This window comes from Mastomys coucha, unplaced genomic scaffold (assembly GCF_008632895.1).
Source record: "Mastomys coucha isolate ucsf_1 unplaced genomic scaffold, UCSF_Mcou_1 pScaffold8, whole genome shotgun sequence".
Lineage (NCBI taxonomy): Eukaryota > Metazoa > Chordata > Mammalia > Rodentia > Muridae > Mastomys > Mastomys coucha.
In genome coordinates, this window is record NW_022196914.1 from 7302884 (window position 1) to 7325300 (window position 22417).

Genomic DNA, 22417 nt, shown 5'->3' on the forward strand with positions numbered 1-22417 from the left:
GTACCACAATTTCTGTATCCATTCCTCTGTTGAGGGACATCTGGGTTGTTTCCAGTTTCTGGCTATTTCAATTACTCACTGAGAATGCATTTGCTGAACATCATCGCTTAATATGTCCTGAACATTTACATTAGACTATAGTTGGGATAATCCTGTAACCCATGGCTTTTTTTCTTTTGTTTTAAGCTGTTGAATATTTCATATGATTTATTGAACACTGACAATGAGAAATAATAGTTATTTGACAAACTTTCATACCAACATGAGGCCTAAAAGTCTTCACCTTGACACTGGCTACTTCAAAGCACTTTTGAGCTCTTAATTTGCCAAGGCATTTTGGAAGACCCTCGAATAATTTGCCAGTTACTCCAAGAGAAAGGAATATTATTTATAGGGCTACAGCCCTATGTACCCTTTCTGAGGCTTCATTCTTGACAATGGCCAGAATCATGTGCCAAATTAAAAATGTTATTTTTACAGTGTTTGGGAATGTTATATAAAATGTGGAGTTTTGTTAAATTGACTAGACAGATAATGGCATCCTGAGGAAATTTCTTTTTGAAAGTCTTCTTAGGAAATAAATCAATTTCTGGAAACTAGTTCACCGAGAAGAGACCCCCATTTCCTGAAATGTTACTATGTTTTTCTTGCCACTCATTTGTTATAGAAGCTCTGATACACTTTGTTATAGTGGGCTCCTCATTGATTATAGTTACTCCCTCAGAGAATAATAACTTAAGGCATTGCATTTCCCTCTCAGGACTTGGACTCAAGTCTGAGGAACTCCCCACCCAGATGAGCATAGCAGATTGGCCAGAAATGAAGAAGAAATTTGCAGATGTGTTTGCAAAGAAGACTAAGGCAGAATGGTGCCAGATCTTTGATGGAACAGATGCATGTGTGACCCCAGTGTTGACTTTTGAGGAGGCTCTCCACCACCAGCACAGCCAGGAACGGGCCTCCTTCATCACTGATGTGGAGCAGTGTCCAAGCCCCCGCCCTGCACCTCTACTTTCCAGAACTCCTGCTGTTCCATCTGCCAAAAGGGATCCTTCTATAGGCGAGCACACTGTAGAGGTGCTTAGAGAATATGGATTCAGTCAGGAAGAGATCCGTCAGCTGCACTCGGATAGAATCATTGAGAGTAATAAGCTAAAAGCCAGCCTCTGACTCAGGCTCACGGCTCAAGCCAATCTGAAGGCAGCATCTCTACTGGAGAAGGATGCCCACAGTTTTATGTATAATCTAAATATCCCAATCAAAGCACAATGCAAGACTGATTACAGGGTAATGATTGCACTCTCACACTGCTTATCAGAGCCTCTGATTGAGCAATATTTTTATGTGTGTACTGATATTATCTTGGGGCAGTGTTCTGCCTTTCAGGTCACTTGGTGACCTTTCAGGTCACTTGGTAACGTGTATTCATTGATTCAAACCCTTTTATAAATACAACTCTGATCATATATTAAATGAACTAATATAACTTTCATAAATAAAGCTCCCTTTTTCCTCCTTAAAATGAACAGTGGTCTTAAATTGTAAAAGCTTTCTAGAAAGCCTTTTAAATGCCATTTAAATAACATTTTCTAATGTACTGAAATATTGGGGCCCTACTGGGAACAAAAATGCATACCCCTTAAAAAAGCTGAACCTTTCATTCACTGCTTATATTTGAACTCTTACGTTGGCAAATGGTCTTGAGGTTCAGATGACTGTGCTGGCTGCTGTCGGGGAGGAGCCAGGTGGTCTCTCCTCTGTCATCTGGCAGCAAGCCTTTTCCTCAGCCGACTGTCCTGTATCCAGTGCCGATCTGCTGAGCTCCCTCCACCAGGGTCTGCTTCTGTACTGACTATATCTCCACCTGCTTATCCTCTCAAAAATCTCAAGGAAAAGTATCTTTAAGCAAACAAATAAATAAGGAGGTATTCCGTAGGCGATGAGGAGAACATCGTACTGAGATGCACATCAGTGACAGCCATGCCCGACAGCTGGGATGAGCTCCAGGTACAAAGTGAGCTTCTCATCTTGGGAAATCTCTTTGCAGCTTCGAAAGATGCCAATGGCTTTGTCAGACTTGGCCTCAGGTCAGAGGTTTAACGTTTTTCCTGCCCAGTGCTGGAGTCCATCATCACTTAAAGGCTTCCTAACTCAAAATGCTCTGTTTCTTTTAAAAATGTATTCATTCTTTGAAGTTGTTATTTATGTATACAATGTATCTTGATCATATCTACCCCTACCCCTCACCACCCCCCAACTCCTGCTCCCGCTTGTCTCCCTCACATTATTTGTCTTCACTTCTGTTTGTCTTCACCTCTAATAGCATTACTTTGCTTTTATTTCTGTCATGTTACCTTTCTGGTAAATTATTTGATGCAAGACTAGCCTTTCTAGCCCTGCAGAATTTTTCAGTTGTGGTTTTTTTCTCCTACAGGATAGAACAGTTTTACCAACAGTAATCCATGGGAATAAAGCCTCCCCTGAGACCGCCAGTCCCATCCTCAGCTCCTGCTCCGCAGCTCTCTGTGCTGACCACCTGAAATGTCTGTATCTTTTGCCACCTCTTGTTTCTATTCCTTCTGTGTACTGCATCATTTTCCAGAACTAATAGCACCCTCTCTGTTCCTGACGCCCAGTTAGCAAGCTCACACTGGCGCAAATGCAGCCACCTTTGTCAGGCTTCCTGCCTTTCTCACTCCTAGGATGGTTTTGTACAGTGAATATGAACTGTGATGTCAGAAAGGTCATGTGTTCAAATTTCACTCTCCCATATGACATCTAACTCCATACTTTGGAATGCCTGACATATTGTAAAAGCTCAGAAATTCTCCATTCTTTCTGTTAGAACCCTTGCTATATTCCCACTGGAGTTTGTTTATGTATCCAAGGACAGGAATTGTGTTTTATTATGGCTTACAAATTCTTCATTAAGCCATGACCTTTTAAGTAATGGCTCTAATATTTGTATCTAGTTCAAAACCACTATTTGTTTATTTTTCAAAACATTTGTTTTTTGTTTTTTTTTTCACAAACACTATTTGCCAACACAGAATCTGGGCCCTGCTCCCAAACAATTGACCACAGTGCACCAAGGCACTACTACACATTTGCATATTTATAAAACTTCCAAATGACTATAAATAACTTAAAATCAGGCTAGTGAGATGGCTCAGTGGGTAAGAACACTGACTGCTCTTTCGAAGGTCCTGAGTTCAAATCCCAGCAACCACATGGTGTCTCACAACCACCCATAATGAGATCTGACACCCTCTTCTGGTGATCTGAAGACAGCTACAGTGTACTTACAATAAATAAATAAAGAATAAATCTTAAAAAAAAAAAACCAAAAACTTAAAATCCCAAGATGTCACCTTACCTAGTTGCCTTTGCTTACTGTTGTGGCCGCAGTACTGAGACAGATAATATGGGGAGGATTGGCTTTTGCTAAGTTTCAGAGGTATCCAGCCATCAAGGTGGGGGTCACAGCAAGCAGGATGCAGATGGAGCAACAATAGGAAGTGGGCCAAGGCGTGATAGAGCTCCCTAAGATGGCACCTCCACCCCAGTGAGCCAACATCCTCCAACCAGGCTCCATTCTCACAGCTCTGCTTCCTCCCAAGAGGCTATCCATATTCTGAATCCTTCAGTGGGTTAAACCATTCAGATGAGAGCCCTCTCAGTCTAATCTCATATGGAAATGCCCTCCCCACCACAGCCAGAGATATGCTTCATTAATCTCCAAGGTACTGCTCTACTCAATCCTACTGGCAATCAAGAGGAATAGGCCATACCACCCTGAACGTGCCCGATCTCGTCTGATCTCGGAAGCTTAGCAGGGTCGGGCCTGGTTAGTACTTGGATGGGAGACCCCTGGGAATAACAGGTGCTGCAGGCTTAAAAAAAAAAAGAAGATGAACAGGCACTGGGCTGGAAAGATGGCTCATAGGTCAAGAGCACTGGCTGCTCTTCCAGAGGAGCCAGTACCCACATGGCTGCTCACAACAGTCTGTATTTCTAGGCTAAGGGTACCCATCACCAGCCACACATGTAGTGCACAGACATGCATGCAGGACAAACACTGGTACATAAAAAGACAGACTATCCATTACAATGACATTGTTCTAAAAGATACAATCCAAGCAAGCTTTTTTTGTTTTTCGGGTTTTTTTTTTTTTTTTTTGGTTTTGTTTTTTATCATGGTTACTGTTAACAATGTTTCCAGAAAAAAAAAATATCTGTTCAATGGATTAGTTATGGGAAAAAAAAGATTAATGCAAATTAGTTGATATCTGTGATGAATCAGATGAGCTAACTTTAGATGTTGATTTCTGTGTTTAGGTGATTATACAAAGTGAATGAGAATTTATTTTGGTAGGTTGTGAATTAAAAATAAATATATGTATAAGTAAAGTTATTAGCATGTTAATGACATATGATTCCCCTTTTCTGGACATCTGAGGCCATGTGCAGAAATCTCTCTCTCTCTCTCTTTTGAAAAGTTATCTTTGTGAAAAACTGAAGATTTAGCTGTAGGAGTGTGGTCAGAAAAGAAAATGCATGAGCCTTGCGAAGGTTGGGAAAGAAGCAGGTGACTTATGACAGGGAGACATAGGGAAAGAGGAATTGTATTCCTGGATATATTATTTCAATATATATTTTCACTCTATTAATGTCCCAGAAATCTTTGTGATACCCGTTGGCCAAGCAGTAAACACACCCTAATCATTCTAGCGCTAAATAATTAGGTCTAAGAAACCTTAACATCACACCCTAGGAACTCTGTAACTGTTTGAAAACCATGATATGCGTAGATGAAAGGAAAAAACTTAATTTGTCTTTATTGTAAAATAGTTAATTACTAATGGATACACGTGTCTATTACTATACAGCTTTCCCTGCCAGGGGATCAGACTACACAGTGTTTCTTCTGCTCCTTATTGATTTTCCACTGAACATGCTTTCTCCTCCTCCTCCCACTCCTCCTCCTCCTCCTGCTCCAGCCCCCCACCTCCTCCTCCTCCACCAACACAGTGACTTTAGGAAACCTGGAAACCCAGTTTCACAAACATGAAGTGGAAGGGATTATAGAGCAGCCTTACCATGAAAGCTTGAACTGCCTTAAATTTGCTGCCTTGGTTTCAAAATTTAAATATTCTGAGTTTAAATATACAGGTGAGTTGTATATAATATTTGGGTGCCTTGATACACAGTTTGGGAAACATCAAATTAGGATCTGCCCAGGGAAGAGCAAAGATGAGGCACACCAAGAATTTAAACTTTAAGGTTCTGCTACCATGCCTTATTCCTGAACTATTTCTAAAGGCATTTAAAAAAAAAAAAAAAGATTTTCCCTGTTGGGTCCAATGAGGAAAATGTGACCCACTTGAAATCTCCAAAACAGAGAAAATTTAATTAGAAAAATGCATTGATGATAAAATCAATGTAATATAGTAAAATTAGTAATCTAGTAACAGTTTCCATATACATATGTGTGTGTATATATATATGAGTATATATATATATATATATATATATATATATATATTACTTATTCCTTATAAGTAATATATTAACATAGTGAGACCATCCAGGTATGAGCAGAATCAAGGAGCCAGGACTAGGACTAGGGGTGCAAGAACAATGGCTATGGAGAGTTAAGGAGACCCAGCAGTGTGGCTAATAGTAGATTGACAGTGGACACTCAGTCAATGCCAAAAATATCCAGGATGAAGAAAATTGGGACATACTCGTTCCTTCCCCCCACCCCCACCCCCCCACTCCTGGCTTTTCACCAAAACTTCCTGTTACCCAAATATGCCTAAAAGCCAGGGAGCAAGGAAACCTGGGAAATGTAGTCCCATAGGGCCAAGAGAAGCAGACGGTGACTGGTACAAAACAGACTGTATATACTCTATTCATTCAACTTCTATTTATTAGCAAATATTTTGGAGGCACTTAAGAGCTGCCAGGCTAGATGCTGGGAATGACATAATGACCAAAATCGATCTGATCTCTGTCTTGAGAGCAAGGTTAATTAACAGAGGATATAAAAACACAGGAAATGCATGAGTGCAGTGTGAGAAGAGTTCACGGAATTATGTGGCAGCCAATGATTGGGGTGAAGTCTGGGGCCCCCACAGTTTTAACTCTAGTTAATTTGTCTTTTAAGCTCTGAGTAGAAAATGTGGATTCGGGAAAACAGAACACCCAGATCTATAGAAAGAAGTTTGTAGAAATGATTCAATTATTTACATTTTTATTTAGTCTCTGTATTAGGAAAGTTTATGATTTTAAAACTATGAAACTAAGAAGTATACAAGTGTGTGTGTGTGTGGAGAGAGAGAGAGAGAGAGAGAGAGAGAGAGAGAGAGAGAGAGAGAGAGAGAGATTGATTCTGTGTGAAGGAAGACCTTTAGAAAAGCAGGAACATTCTAAGGACCTAGAGGGCTCACAACAGCTAATCTCTGTCATGCTTCCAAGTGCCAACGCCCCCTTTGCTTCTCATCATAACTTGTGATCTTGGAGGCATGAAAGAATTTCAGCCCCTCCTCCAGCCTGCCCATCTCTGTTGGTTGCTCAGACAGGCTCCATGTCAGACCCGGTTTGGAGCACGAATCTGAACACGCAGGACGTTTCTTCTCTCCGTGGTCATGAGTGGAAGCAATGGGCAAACTGACACCCACACCTATCAGTCTTTAGCTGAGGATTGCCCCTTTGGCTCTGTGGAGCAACCCAAGAGATCCACGGGGCGACTCGTCATGCACAGCATGGCCATGTTTGGCCGAGAGTTTTGCTATGCAGTGGAGGCAGCTTATGTGACTCCAGTTCTGCTCAGCGTGGGCCTGCCTAAGAGTTTGTACAGCATGGTGTGGCTTCTCAGCCCCATCTTGGGATTCCTGCTACAGCCTGTGGTGGGATCAGCCAGTGATCACTGCAGGGCCAGGTTGGGTCGACGGAGACCTTACATCCTGACTCTGGGCATCATGATGCTCTTGGGAATGGCTCTGTACCTCAATGGAGATGCCGTTGTATCAGGTAAGTGGATCTCACAGATCCAGTGGTTAACTACTGGGTTAAAATGTCATCAGTATTTTTTAACGCCTAATAGAAAATGGCTAGAACTAACAATGTCTCCTAGCATGCAGTGATCTTCCTCCCACCTTTGAATGACCCTGAACCTGTGGTTGAGGGGCTTTTTCTTACAGAACCATCATGACATTGACTTTTATTATTGCAAGGTATTTAAATGTGATTGAACATATATCTATTTCATCAAATTATATTATTAAAATTATTTTTATTTATCAGTTGAAGGAGTTTTGAGCCTATTATGCCTCATGGAAGACTGTTAAATTGTCCAGCTATAGGCCTTTTTAACAAACCAACTGCTGTGTACAAATAAGGCTTAATTCTGGGCGCTTAACATTTTAATTGGTACAGGGCAAGGGCCTGTCAGCTCTGGGAGCATTTTTGCATTGCAAATTCAGGACAACAAATTTGGAGTTAAGGCAATATTTCTTGCTGCAAATCAGCTACTAACTGCAATGTCCTTGGTGGCAGTACATTGATAGAGAGATCACCAGGGGCACGTTTTTTTAAGACCAGTTATGTCAGTAGAATGAGTGAGAATCATACAGTACAAGCCAGTACCATTTGTCTATATTTAGGAGGACATGCAAATATGGAAGTGTAAGATATAAATAGGAAGTATAAGTACTGGAGGTAGGAAAGAGGAGAGAGGTCTATTTTTCACGTAATTTTATACTGGAATGTTTCAAATATGTTCATATCTTACCACTCTTAGGTTAACAAAGGAAACTATAAGCCAGGGGAACAACTGTATCATTCTTGACAGATTATGTAGATAGATAGAGCATACAGATAGGATGGATCTTACATGTTAAAAGTTCTACAGTGGCTATCTTGATAAACCAAAGGAACAGGAGCGGGTTGGTTGGGGATAGTCATAGTTTTTGTTTGTCTGGGTCATTCAAAAGTGTATATCAAAGGGCTATAGAGCTACAAATTCTCATATTCAGTCCCCACACCGGCCACGTCAGAGTCCTGGGAAATGGGGCCAGCAGTATGTATTTTGACAAAACAGTTAGGATGGCAGTCGGGTACTCCAGAGTTTGAGGAGCCCCACGTTTGAGTACCTCTGTACAACTGTGGGTCTGCACATGCATAAAGGGATGCCTCAGAAAGTAGCTGTCACTGCAGCTGGGATTTGAAGAATTTTATTCAGCTTATTTCATATTGTTATTATTTTTAATTTAAAGAGATGTCATTAAAATCCCATAATATTCTGATAAAATGTGTAACCAGGTGCTTTTTAGAATAGTCTGTTTTCTAGAATATTTTCATACTGCCTTCCCAAAGAATGTCTCCACCACTGGAGGTCACTCCCAGGAACTAGGCAATCACTAACTTACTTTCTGCCTATGTATTTGTCTTTCCTAGGCATCCAATTGCTACTTTCTTAAGCATGGGGGGAAAAAACTATTTTTCCATGTAAAACCCAACCTACAAAATCAAAATGAGGTGATTTGATGAGAGTTTAAGTGAAATAAAAATATGCAGATTGTTCTAAACCTGATTTAAAAGACCAATGTTTGTTTTTCTTTTAGCTTTGGTTGCTAACCCGAGGCAGAAGCTGGTTTGGGCCATAAGCATCACCATGGTAGGCGTGGTTCTCTTCGATTTTTCCGCTGACTTCATTGATGGGCCCATCAAAGCCTACTTATTTGATGTCTGCTCTCACCAGGACAAGGAGAAGGGCCTCCACTACCACGCCCTCTTCACAGGTAGGGAATATTCCAGAAAGCCTCTCCATCTGCTTTGCAGACAGGAAGAAATGTCAGCGGAAGCAGCCAGTGTCTCTGCACTTAGAACCTTTTGAATGAATGGGTCAGTTGATAGGAAGCGCCCATCACGCGCTCCAGCCCGTCTCTGTTCATGTCTCTGAACAAAGTGAGCTCATGACTGGGGTTGCAGAGTTCCTGAAAAGGAAGTTTACATAAGAGGTTTCTTCAGAACACTGTAGAAATGTGTCCAGCTGAAGCAGAAAGGAGCCCTGTGCACTGAACATTCTCTTTAAAGCAGTGAGCCTCAGGCATTCATCTGCCATGCAGCATCAGCCTTACTAGGGATCTGTTGAAAGCACAGGTTTCTGGGTCCTTTCCTCCCCTTATGCTGATTCGGTCCATTTCAGATGGGGCCCAGGAATTTGTATTTTATTTGATAAGAATCCCAGATGATGTGGCAAGTATCCTAAGAGATGCATTTGAAACCAAAACTTAGAGTTAAAGCAAGCAAACAAAACTCCACCACTTTAAGAGTTCTTCAGTATATGGGCACTAAGGGCTCTTTCATTCCTAGGGGCCTGTTATCAACCTCCTTTGATTGCCACTGTGCCGTTTCCTAAGCAGTGCTTGGTAGCACACCAGCTAGACCCTGTTAATGCTGTAAGTGCAGCCAGGGGGATCTTCATATCTAGCAGCTGGACCCTAGCAGTCCACTTAATTACATTAAAGCCAAGGGGACTTAAAGTTTGAGGAGCTCTAGCTCCTCCCATGGCCATGCGGGTCCCTATCCCCAGAGCCAAGATTAGTTCCTCCTGCATGTGAAGCCATTCAGTCTAGCCTTGTCATTCTGGAAATATTAGAGCCATGAAACTATGAAGGGATGAGGCTACCCAGTGCAGCAAACTGTTCCTACCACTTTTAAAGAAGTCAGAAGGGCAGCATGACCCAGAAGCAGAAGGGTAGCCATGACACAGAGGCACAAGGAGGCCCCTGACCTCCATGTCTGGAGGTATAAATGCTGCAGAATAAAGCCAGGGTTTGAGAAAATTCCTGCTTCATCTTTGCTCTTGTTGCTCGGCAGCCTCATACCCTCAACTGGGCATCTACTCCCATGAAAATTTTATCCTCGTCACTAAGTGCAGCAAACACTGTTGACCGCTGAGCCACCTCACTCCACTAACCCACAGGCTGTGTTCAGCCCACACCTCAAGCTTTATTCCCCATTATTCCTCCACATTCTCTGTGCTCTGAAAAAGTCTTACCATGTTTCCAGCGCAGACCTCAGGGCTCTTTCATTCACTCGTCTCCATGGACAGTCACCTTGCAGATGGTCAGAATAAATACTAACACAATGCAAGAGGGAATCTGCCCTTTCCATCTTCCACTTTTAATTTTAATGATGTCTTAATTTATTCTTTGAGAACTGCAGACACTATATTTTGATCATATCTATTTTCCTTCCTCAACTCATCCTAGATCCTCCTGCTTTCCTTCTCCAGACTCAAGGTCTTGTTTCGCTCAGAATGTCCCACTGGAAATCAAAAATACTGAGATTCCCACCCTCCTCCTAAGGAGAAGGTCCCAAACTCTTTTCTACCAATTTAGTTGTTTTTTTTTTTTTCCGAGACAGGGTTTCTCTGTGTAGCCTTGCCTGTCCTGGAACTCACTTTGTAGACCAGGCCGGCCTCGAACTCAGAAATCTGCCTGCCTCTGCCTCCCAAGTGTTGGGATTAAAGGCATGCGCCACCCCCTGACTCCCAAACTCTTTTCTAAATTGCAATTTGACCTAATTTCTAACTTAGCCTTGAACTCAATACACAAAATATTCAAAGTACAGAAGCTTAATGAGTGGGTTTCTTGAGTAGGGAAAGAAGTGGTCTGCACATCACCATTCACACGCCCATCAGTGCACAGCCCCTGGGGATTCTCTGGTCAGCTTGGTCTGCCATGTCACAGGACTGCTGCTGCCCAGCTGGCTTGACTAGTGGAAAGGTAATCGTCCGGTAATCGTCACAGTCGTGGAGGACTGCAATCCAAGGTCAAGGTGTGGACAGCAACGGGTTCTGGGAAAGTCTCTCTTCCTGACTTGTAGACATCTGTCATCCTGTGTCCTCCTAAAATACCTGCAGGCCCTGGCTTTGATGGGAAGGGCGTCAGGGAAAAAGGGAAAAGTTCAGCCACCTATGAGGAAACTCTCTAGTACTCCATTTAGAAGCTCAGTTTGTTCTCAAAGGGCAATTTCCATCTAATCTCTTTTTGGTCTTTGTGATTTTCCTGCCTCCTATTTTAGAACATTCCTACCCACCCCATTTGTACCATATACTTCATGAAAGAAGGAGCTATGGGCAGAAAATGCATGTGTGAATGAATGAGAAGGAAGGTGATGCAGAGGTGAACAGCGGTCTGTGTTTATTAGTTTGCTACTTGGTTGCAATCTCATTGGAGTCCCTCTGTTTTATCCACATCCTGACTCTTCCCGTTGTCCTGTGAGTAGCAGATGCTCAAGGCCTGGATAGCTTAGGAATGGGGGTGATCGTAACAATGCTCACACAACAGGGACTCAAACACCTATACTGGTTTATTCTTCTTAAACAATAAGAATTTAGGGGAGAGAATACATGTTGGCAGTTGGTTTAGTAGTCCTTGTCAGCACCAACCTAACTTTTATTTGTTTACTTTGTCCCTGCGTTCCCTCTTGGATGCATGATGGTTGCCATAGTTCCAATATGTTTCTTGTAAGGGGGTGGTGGGGGTGGGGGGGGAGAGTGGGTTGAGGGGGTGGGGGGTGGAGAGAAGAGTCAGGGAAGAAGGAAGGGGAAAAGATATCGTCTTTTTAAATGAAGAAAGAGCTTTCTACTTTCCACAGACATCTGTTGCTCGTCGAGCATAATTAGTTCATCCAGTAGGCTACTGAGGTTGAAAAGTGAGGGTTTGTTTAGTTTTTCATTTTTAGGGATGGGGACACTTACTTCCCTGGAGCAAATTGCAAACAAAGTGGCAAAAGTTTCCATGTACAGAATGAAGATGTGTGAATGGTCAAATGAAAGACTTGCACGATCACTTGCTTTCTCTATGGCTTCATCAGTAAGAGTTGTATCTGTAATGAGTGTTTTGGGGAGAGACTGCATTCCTTCAGAGGAAGAGAGGGAAATGCATTAGGCTTGGTATCTTTTAACTTCAGAAAAGTACTTCAAAGTATGTCCCCAAAATGCTAATGTAAAAACTAAAAATGCTCTGTTTGGCAAATAATTAAAGACTAAGAAGAGAGTTAAAAATAGAGTTTTAGATACAACCCCTTTAACCAAACTTTTTATTCGGTACAAAAGAACCACCTTTCATGTTTGAGGCTGTTTAAACTTTTTCTCATTTGTTAATAATTGTTGGATGAACGGTTTTGTTTCATCAACTGGCTTCCCTTTGAAGTTTGTGCCTGTGGGACACTTTCACATCTCCCCCCTCAGGCACCTTAGAAAGGACAAGTGAGATTGGAAAGCAAGGACATACCTTCCCCCCTTCACTTTAATTATTTAAGTTTCTAACTCAGCATGTACCATCTGTCCTTACAGGATTTGGTGTGAGGAAGCCTGCAGTGCATGTGTATAGTGTATAGTGATAAATCAGGCGCATTAGCATTCTCCCTTTTCACAATCATTGCCTCAATATGTTGAGAACCTTCTAACTCTCTTACTTACTCAGAGCCACACAAAATTGAAATGTTGGTAGCTGCAGTGCTGTAGACAATTAGACTTAGTTCTTTGGATCTAACCGTTCTGTACTGCCTGCTGCTGAGCTGCACTCCTTCCCTCCTATCCTCTACTGGTGACCACTCTATGCTCTCCTCCTAGGAACTCTTTTTTTTTTTTTTCCATGCTTGTCATTGTCACCAGTCCCAGTGTCTCCAGGAGAGAGCTTTCCTATACTCTCTTCTGTGTTAGACGTCTGGGTACCAACTTAGTTGGCTTTCTTGTTCTGACCACAGAGCCTGTGCTCACCACACACACAGTCTCGTATTATTTATTCCTTTTTTTTGGTCTGTGTCCTCATCCTCGCTGTCAGTAATATCTCTCCTTTTCATTGCTCTGCAGCCAATGCCTTGAGCATAAATGCAGGAGGGGCTCAGGAACCGTCAGTGTGACCGATATGCTGTTTTCCCATCCTCTGTGTTCACATTGCTTAGGTTTTATTGCTGGGAGGTAAGGCCACTAACCCAAGGCCACCCTACTGGACGTAGAGGAGGAGTAGCATTCAACAAGACACCAGTTAACTAAAGATGTGGTATCTGTTGTTAAAAGCAAGCTTCCTGGAACATGGAATTTGGCTTCCTGTACACGTTCAGCAGAAAGGATCTGGGCAACCTGTTTACTTGGGGTGGAATTCCATGGAGAAGGAGGGAAATGTTACCAAATGGGCCAACCAGGTATTATGGAACTGGCTTCTACTTTCCATCTCCATAGTTCTCGAGCATCTCAGAACTCTTCATTTAGGAGAACAAAGGGTAGAAGATTCACCTCCACTAGGTTCCAGGAGAACCTGGTTGGTTTCAGGATGGTTCCAGGAGATTTCTGGTTCTCTGAGATGAAGTGAGGTCTACATGCACCCATGCAACTACTCGGTTTGCAATAGTCACCTTAGCAGCTGCTGTAGCGAGAGATTAAGGCTGAGATTTGCAATGGCTCAAAAGGGTTTTCCCCTGAGCACAAAATCTCCATTTTTCTTGCTCACCACTAGGAGGCGCAAGAGCACCATTCACCTTCCAGGTGCACTAGCATGTAAGAGTTATAAATATTAGTTATGTACACTTGAACAATGAACTGTAGGTATTCACAAATGGCTTAAAAACCAGACAGATTAATGAGCTGAAAATACACTCACCTCTAATCTTTAGTCAAGAAAAGAAACCAACCAGAGTCAGGTTTTATGAGTCCACTCAGAAAACAGGGAGTTTCTGAACTAGATTAGTGAGCCACTTTCCATGCTTAAATCTAGAAACTCACTTCTATAAAAACAATGAGATAATTACAGCGTGGTTTTTTTTTTTTTTTTTGTGGGAACCATTAGTGGATTAGGCACGTTAGCACAAATTAGAGACGTCCATCAGGAACAGAACCTGCAATATCAGGGCATATGAACTCTTGGACAAAGGCATTTTGCATATTATCTACATATATTTGGTTAAGTAAAAACAGTATGATTTGACACTGGTTTACCGTACACTTTCTAGCTTGCAGCACAGGAAACACCCAGCAAAGGATCACGTTGCATGAAATTTTGTGTCTAAAACAAAAGTGAATCTGCAAAGGCAAACTTAGTCTAATTGCTTCTATGTTAAGGAGTTTTCCACAGGACATTGCAATCAGATTGCAGTGCCACTTCCCCCTTCAGGGGCTGCAGCCAAGCTCTAGTGGGTATAGAAAGCAAAGGTTTGGGAGGGAAAGTACGTAGGTTGATCCACAACTGCCCACACTGGCATTTACTAGGCTGCTCACTGTCCCACCATGCCTTAGTGATCAGGTTGAACAGTCAGCGTTAATCATCTTTCATTCTATTTACAAGGCTCCCTCAGACCACAAATTCTCAGCTTCCTCCCGGCCAGTTGCTCTTCTCATTCACACACAGGGATGGTGGGAGATAAGTTCTGAGCTTCAAAGTCACTATACCTGCCTTCCTTGCATCCTAGCAGAAAGATAAGACAGGCAGTGCCTGTTATTGTTGGTGTCCATAACATAAGTTTGTCCACTCCAGAATGCCATTTGTGATACCGATATTTACATCAAGGATCTTTATAGAATGGAAGAATATTTGAGTTGCCTAATTTGCACACTGCTGGCTAAGTTCCTAGGCTAATAAATAGAATATAGTAAGGAAGATGTCTTTAAACAAGGAGACATTACATTCTTCCTCTGTGTTTTGCTTCTCATATACTACAAGTAGAGATCTTTTAATGAATATCTAGTGTCATGTACTTCACAGTTTTGTGCGTCATATTAGAGAGTCTCTTGCCTAAATTCACCCAAACATAAACATGCATGGTGTTTCAGGACTATCATTTGATCACTGAAGAGGCAGAGGCAGGAGGATCACCATTTCAAGACTAGAGACCTCATCCCAAAGGAAACTAAAGTGGCCTTGAGTGTAGTGATGAAATGGTGTCTGATGTTTCTAAGCCCATGGAGGCTGAGGTAGCAACGGACTATAGTAAAAGTATCTTTAAACAGAAACACAAAATGTAAGTTCTGTGTTGATCGGCAGCCAAAAATGAGACAAGGGCTCCCAGGAACTCTGAAATCTCTCCCATGTGCAGTGTTCATGCATTAGATCATGCACCTACTAGAGGTGGATTTCCGAAGTCCCTTGAGAGGAAGGAGATATACTTGTAACCTCCCACTCTTCAACCCTGAAAAATTCTGCCAAGACTCTGGGCCATCACTGCCAAAGAGGTTGACTAACACATACACACCCACCGTGGACTCTCTGCCATTCCCACACAACTGTGTTCTTAAAGCAAACATTCTACCAAATCTACTAGCAATACTTTTGGCTTCTTGCAGCCTTGGAAGCTGGAGTAGGTCTTAATGGAATGGGTTCTTATAGAAAGGCTTCACATGCTCACTCCTTCCACATGTGGCTCTTCACCTTTCTGCTTCTCTACCATGGTGTCTGCCTTCCCACACTGAGTAGGCTCATGCTTCTATGCCAGATACTTCATGTGGGTACTGGAGATCTGACCCCCAGTCCAGTTCTCATGCTTGTGGGGCAATCACATTGTCAGTGGAGCAGTCATCATCAGAGGTGGGAACTCTCAGTTATATTTGCTTCCAGGTCCCCAGGTTGATAAGGATTATTGTCCTTATCTGGAAGTTCACTCAACAGATAAAACTGCAAATGGATCCACTAAGGCAAACAACCCCTGTTTGCTAAGGCAAGCTCTGTGGCTGATGTTGAAAAGGTTTGGACAGAAGAAGCAGTCCTGTCCAAACTTGTGACATATGTAGAGGATGCTGTTGGAATTTGGTCATTTACTGCACATTTTTAAATCTCGTGGTGTGTTTCTCTTCTAGCCTTGGGTTTTAAGAAATCACCAGTGTCAGCACTGGAAGGAATATCTGAGTCACAGTACTCAGTTTTGTTACGAAGTTGTGTAAGATCTTACTCATAGAAGGAATGTTTGTATTTAAAGCAGGAAGTCAAGGGAACAGATCACTAATAATAATGTTTCAATTGTCAGAATTAGGGATGAATCAATCTTGATGAATCCCATCTCAGAGCCCATCAAGTGATACCATGTTCGTATCATGCACACAAGGCAAGAACCAGTTAACCTTCACTTCAGAGTCCTATATATGATAATAAACTTAGAAAAAAATCATGTTTAAATTTTTGCTTTATTTCTGTAGCTGTCAAATGCAAGCATGTACTTCTACCACAGAGTTGAAGATAAATGTCAAGGTTCTTGGATCATTCCAAGCTAGTTTGTACCTTCTCAAGAAGCTTGATGGTGGTTAGATGATAATAAAATAATTTCTTTTTATTGCTGCTGGAAATTGATTTTTATGGACTTACTTGGGTCAATAATTTGAGTTTTTTGTTTGTTTGTTCATCTGTTGTTTTTAAGTAGTATAGAGGATGCAGTTTGGGAAGGCAACAGTATCTCCAAGGGTGGTAATTTATTAAGTACTTGCTGTGCATTCATTGTTGTACTGAACATTTTTCATTTCCAAATCATGACCTTCTTGGTAGGTTACTTGTATGTTATTACCCCATATTAGATACACAGGTCTAAGGTCACAGCAAATAAATACCAGAGCTGACACTTGAACCCACACGATCTTAGCCTCTTGCTGTGCTGGTGCTTCATCATTACCAGGTGGTCTCTGCTCCTCTCAGGGAAGTTTTCCATAGAAGGGGAAGGCCTGTGCATGGTGGGAAACAAACATGACTGGTTGAATATACTAATGCATCTCTCTCTCTCTCTCTCTCTCTCTCTCTCTTGCTCTCTCTCTCTCTCTCTCTCTCTCTCTCTCTCTCTCTCTCTCTCTCTCTCTCTCTCTCTCTCTCTCTCTCTCTCTCTCTCTCTCTCTCTCTCTCTCTCTCTCTCTCTCTCTCTCTCTCCCCCTAGGTTTTGGAGGTGCCCTTGGCTACCTTTTGGGTGCCATAGACTGGGTGCATCTAGAACTGGGAAGGCTGCTGGGCACCGAATTCCAGGTCATGTTCTTCTTCTCTGCCCTGGTTCTCACCTTGTGCTTCATCACACACCTGTGCAGTATCCCTGAAGCCCCACTCAGAGATGATGCAACAGACCCTCCCTCACAGCAAGACCCTCACATCTCATCACTGTCAGCAGATGGGATGCATGACTATGGTTCTATTGAGAAGGTTAAAAATGAAGGTGCAGACACAGAGCTGCCAGTGCAGGAAAGGAAAAAGAAAAAACTTCCTGGACAGGTGAGGATGCAAATTCTTTTTTCTTTTTCTTCACATGTAGGAAGTGTTCTTGCTTAGTCACTTAGTTCTTTGTGAAAATTTACCTTGTTTGCTTGTCTGATGTGAACTTTTGTGAAGTCTATTTGAATCTTTAAAACCTCCTGTACTGGCTGGTTTTGTGTGTCAACTTGACACAGGCTGGAGTTATCAAAAAGAAGGGAGCTTCAGTTGGGGAAGTGCCTCCATGAGATCCAGCTGTGGGGCATTTTCTCAATTAGTGATCAAGGGGGTAGGACCCCTTGTGGGTGGTGCCATCCCTGGGCTGGAAGTCTTGGGTTCTATAAGAGAGCAGGCTGAGCAAGCCAGGGGAAGCAAGCCAGTAAGGAACAGTCCTGACTTCCTCTGGTGATCAACAGCAATGTGGAAGTAAGCTGAATAAACCCTTTCCTCCCCAACTTGCTTCTTGGTTTGTGCAGGAATAGAAACCCTGACTAAGACACCTCCCTTAGTCTTTAGCTGTTGGAATGAGAATCTTGTGTTCCAGAGGTTCTCTTGCCTCTTACTCCTCCTTTCTAAGCATTAAATTGGGGGAGATGATGTCAACTGTAACAGTTAGACCATGTGAGAACTCTGCAGCCACCTTCTGGCAGAAGGAAATTATCTCTTAGATAAGAATCACAATCTTCAACTTTGTGCCTTCAAATGACAATGTCATTGAGTTAATGACTGGATTAGACATATGAATTTGCATAACATGACCTGGTTGGATATTCTGTCCATCCATTTTCAGTTAGCTGAGCAAAAGGTTCATTAGCTTCAACTTAAAACAAAACAAAACAAAACTAAACCAAACCAAAACAACAACAGCAAAAACCCACCTGACAGAGAAAAGGATCAAGGTTCAGAGGAAATGGTCAGTGAAGAGATTAGAATTATGGTGACCAATATAAAAGCCACTAACCACACAGAACTGCTTAATTACAGTTAATTAAAACAAAATGAAATTAAGTCTCCATCAGTTTCTTAGCCACATTTTGAAAGCTCAAAGCTACATGGGACCAGAAATGCTTCCAAGGCACAAGTGTAGACCATGTCCAATGTAATAAAAAGACAGATCAGACTCCATTGATCCAATAAGCACAGTCTTCTGTCAGCTGCCCTTCAATGTCCATGTCTTGGGATATAGTGCAAAGCATCCACATAGAAGTCTTGTACTTGGCTGACCTGCATTAGTCACTCCATGAATAACTGATAGGGTGGCTTTAGAGCAGCCTAAAGATTTAGAGTATGCATCAAGTCCTGGTGCTACTACCTTTTAAAATGTATGAGCTTGGACATTTCTGTTTCTGTAAAATGAGAAAGTAATTTTACCCACTAGCAAGGGATATGCAGTATCCATGTAACTAGTATGCAGTTCCCATGTAACTCACTCACTCACCCATGTTCCTACTGGATGGTGAGGTGTTCTTTTGAGTCTATGAGAATGCTGAGTGCTCTATGCATGAACAGGGAGTGTTATCTATTCTCTAAAGTCCTATGAATGGTTCAGTACTTCACAGCTCTCCCAAGATCAGCTTCTCGTTGGGTTAGCATATTTGCCAGAATTATTGGATTTTACAACTACTATAAAGAAATAAAGGTGTTCTTTATGCTCTAAGTACATAAACATATATGCATGCTATTAATATAAGTGAACTATTATTCATTTAATAAACTGCTCTGGATACTGAGTATGTATACAGCACTATGCTAGGGATTCTGAGAACATTACATTGAGTAATGTCCAGATCCTGTTGCTAAGAATTTATAAGCCAATCCCTTTTCCTAGAAAGTTATAAATGGGCATGAGCCATTTATACCATCACAGTGAGGCACAGAATAGAATATGCTACAATAGGAGTGTTTCCAATGAGATTTTCTAAAAGGCAGGTGTTCTTGCTAGAACTACATATTCAAAAGTTTCACAGGGCAAAGCATCATGAAAGACAAAGGAAGAAGATGAAGTAGGAAGGAGTATCTTTCTATCAAGATAAAAGTCAAACATCTAGGGAAGGAAGGGATGGCGACAGAGTTGGGCATCTCTGTCTTTCACCTGCACCACAGTACTAAGAGCTTCAGCCAGGTTGGAGGGTCCAAGTCCAAGTCTCATGGGAAGAGCTGGTGCTAGATCCTTACATCTTGTCTAACCATTGTCAAGAATGGGTGCTAATCTTAGATGGTCACTCGCCTGTGTGTCCACCAGCAGGGGATCAAAATGGCACATTTCTGTGATGGTAATGATTCTCACAGCAAAACATGATCAATTTTGCAAAAGGGAGAAATTGTTCTTAAGCAAATAGAGCAAGGCTTCGAGGACTTAAAACAAAAACAAAAACAAAAACAAAAACCTCACCCTAGCCTGGTGCTTTGAATGATGGTCAAGATTTGAAGTGGGGATCAGGGGAAGAATGCTTCTGATAGAGAAGGGGGTAACAGCAATGCCATAGACTAAAGACACAACAACAAAGTCAAAATTCCCTTAGTGTGTACAAGGGAGAAAGGTGGTGTCTACCACTCTTACATAAAGCAGACTTCCAGTCAAATTTGTAAAACAAAGGCGTAGGATGGGACTTCCTAGTAGAGCATGTGATAAAAGGATCAGCTCACCAAAAGATAAACCTTATAAACACCCATCAGCAGTAGCACCCACAGTTGACAGATCTGAAGGGACAGAATACACTGCAGTAGAGTGCACAGGCACTGAAGCAAGACTTGCAAGGGTGGACAGATTATACAGAGAAAATCAGCAAGGACACATGGGATTTGAATGGTACTTCACACTGTATGGACCTAATGGTATCAGAATACACATTTCCCTCCATTGAACAGAATGGGGAATATTCCTTAGGAATGAGTTGCAGATACTGAAGCAACAATCGTGGAGCCTGTGAATGGCTCTGAGCTAGGCCCTCTGCATATATGTTATTATGCAAATATGCTATTAGCTTGTTGTACTTGTGGGATTCCTAACAGTGGGAGTCGGAGTATCTCTGACTCTTTTGTGTGCTCTTGGGATACTTTTTCTTAAACTGCTTGCCTTATCTTGCCTTGATTTTAGGGTTTGTTCCAAGTCTCATTGTAACTTGATATGCAATGTTCAGTTGATATCCTTTGGGGACCTGTTCTCTCTCTCTCTCTCTCTCTCTCTCTCTCTCTCTCTCTCTCTCTCTCTCTCTCTCTCTCTCTCTCTCTCTCCTCTCTCATGGGGAGAGGAGAAGTGGGAGGACTGGGAAGTATGGAGGGAGGGGAAACTGCAGTTGGGATGTAAAATATGAGAGAAGAATAAAAGAAAAACCATGACATGGAGGGCCTTTCCAATTACAGCAGTGCAGAACTATATAAAACTAGACGTGAATAATACAGGAAACTTCAAAGTATTCACAAATATATGGACATTAAATAACATTCCTCTAAGCAACCAATAAATCACAGAAGAGGTTGTAAGGAATGTGAAAATACCTCATGCTGTGGTTACACCTGAATAAAATTCTATTGAAGTCTAACAAGCATGTAAATAACTTAATGTCAATACTTTCCAAAATCTTTTAAACAGATCCAAAAGGAGGAAACACTTCCAAACAAATCTATAAAATCTTAATTATGCTGACACCAAAGGCAGATACTGTCAGTAAAACAATGAAAGATTCCCAAGCCCACATTCTTGATAAGCACTGATGCAGAGATTCTCAACAGTGCAGCAGCAAGGCAAGTACAGCAACACATTAAGAGGATTATTTACCATGATCAAGGGAGATCTCCTACAATTCAAAGATTGTTTATGGTGTATAAATGAATAAATGTGGCACAGTTTATCAAATTAATAGCAATGGGATAACACCATGTGATTATCTGGAGAAATGTACTAATAGCATTAAACAAAATTCAACATCTTTTAATAATTAAAAACTCATTGCAGGGGTTGAAGAGATGGCTGCTCTGCAGAGGACCCAGGTTCAATTCCCAGCATCCACATGACATCTCACTTTTGTTTATAACTCCAGTTCCAGGGAATCTTATACCCTCACACAGACATACATGCAGGCGAAACACCATTAAATGTAAAAATAAATTATGTTAAAAAAATCTTAGAAACTTTTGCTAAGAGTATCTACTGTCAGTTCTATGTGGCATAGTAGCAGAACAATCAGTAAAGAGAAAGAAATAAAAAAAAAAGTGTTCAAGTGTTTACTGAGGATAGGGTATTATATTTATAAAACTCTTAAAAATCAATTCAAAATGTTAGATCCAAAATGTAAATTAAGTAGATGTGGAGATATAAAAATAATCAGTATATTAGTACACATTTACAGCAAATTGTACTGGTTAGTCTTTCGTCAACTTCACACAAGCTAGGGTCCTCTGGGAAGATAGAACCTAACTAAGAACATACTTTTATCTGATTGGCCTGTGAGGAAATCTGCAGGGGCATTTTCTGGAGTAATGATTAATGTGGGAGGGCCGAGCCCACTGCAGGTTGTACCATCCCCTGTAGGTGGTCCTGGGTTGTATAAGAAACCAAGGCAACGAGCCAGTAAGCAGTCTGTTCCATTGCCTCTGCTTCAGTTCCTGCCTCCCCGTTCTGCCTTGAGTTCCTGCCTTCCCATTATGATGAGTAAGCCAAATTAACCATTTCCCCTAAGTGTCTTAGATAGGGTTACTATGCTGTGATGAAATACCATGATCAAAGGCAAGTTGGGGAAGAGAAAGTTTACTTGGTTCACATTTCCATATCATAGTCTGTCACTGAAGGAACTCAGGACTAGAACTCAAATAGGACAGGAGCTGATACAGAGGCCGTGGAGGGTGAAGCTACATACTTGCTTGCTCATCATGGCTTGCTCAGCCTGTTTCTTTATAGAACCTAGGACCACACCAGCCCAAGAATAGCACCACCCACAATGAACTCTGCCCTCCTGCACAAACTACTAATTAAAATGTATAATTAGATCTTAAAGAAGCATTTTCTCAGTTGAGGTTCCCTCCTTTCAGATGACTGTAGCCTGTGTCAAGTTGACATAAAACTAGCCAACAACCAAGTTACTTTTGGTTATGGTGTTTTAACACAGCAATAGAAATCAAACAGTTTCAGATACAATCTAAAACGAAAATCAATTTACAATAGCTACAAAAATACTTAAGAATAAGTTTAGCTA

The 22417-nt window shown here is 41.6% G+C and overlaps 2 protein-coding genes and 1 pseudogene across 5 annotated transcripts in view; all 3 read left to right on the forward strand.

Moving 5' to 3' along the window:
- The window catches only part of Amacr (alpha-methylacyl-CoA racemase), a 15194-nt gene extending 13678 nt beyond the window's left edge, over positions 1-1516 (forward strand). The window contains exon 5 of the mRNA XM_031359860.1: positions 761-1516. Within this exon, the coding sequence (XP_031215720.1) occupies positions 761-1170 (410 nt within the window). The 3' untranslated portion in view covers positions 1171-1516. The remainder of the gene's footprint in view (positions 1-760) is intronic.
- A 378-nt stretch (positions 1517-1894) lies between these two features.
- Slc45a2 (solute carrier family 45 member 2) overlaps positions 1895-22417 on the forward strand; it is a 32641-nt gene continuing 12118 nt past the window's right edge. For 2 of the 4 annotated variants that reach the window (XR_004115603.1, XM_031359859.1), the window contains exons 1-4: positions 2434-2543; positions 6581-7035; positions 8628-8804; positions 16921-17246. Coding sequence is in view for 3 of the 4 variants with exons in the window: in XM_031359859.1 (XP_031215719.1) it covers positions 6651-7035; positions 8628-8804; positions 16921-17246 (888 nt within the window). In the remaining variant the exon portion in view is untranslated. Of the gene's footprint in view, positions 2008-2433; positions 2544-6580; positions 7036-8627; positions 8805-16920; positions 17247-22417 lie in introns of those variants that run through there. The other 2 variants (XM_031359858.1, XM_031359857.1) reach the window with 2 other exon arrangements.
- On the forward strand, positions 3778-3895 carry LOC116084015 (annotated as a pseudogene).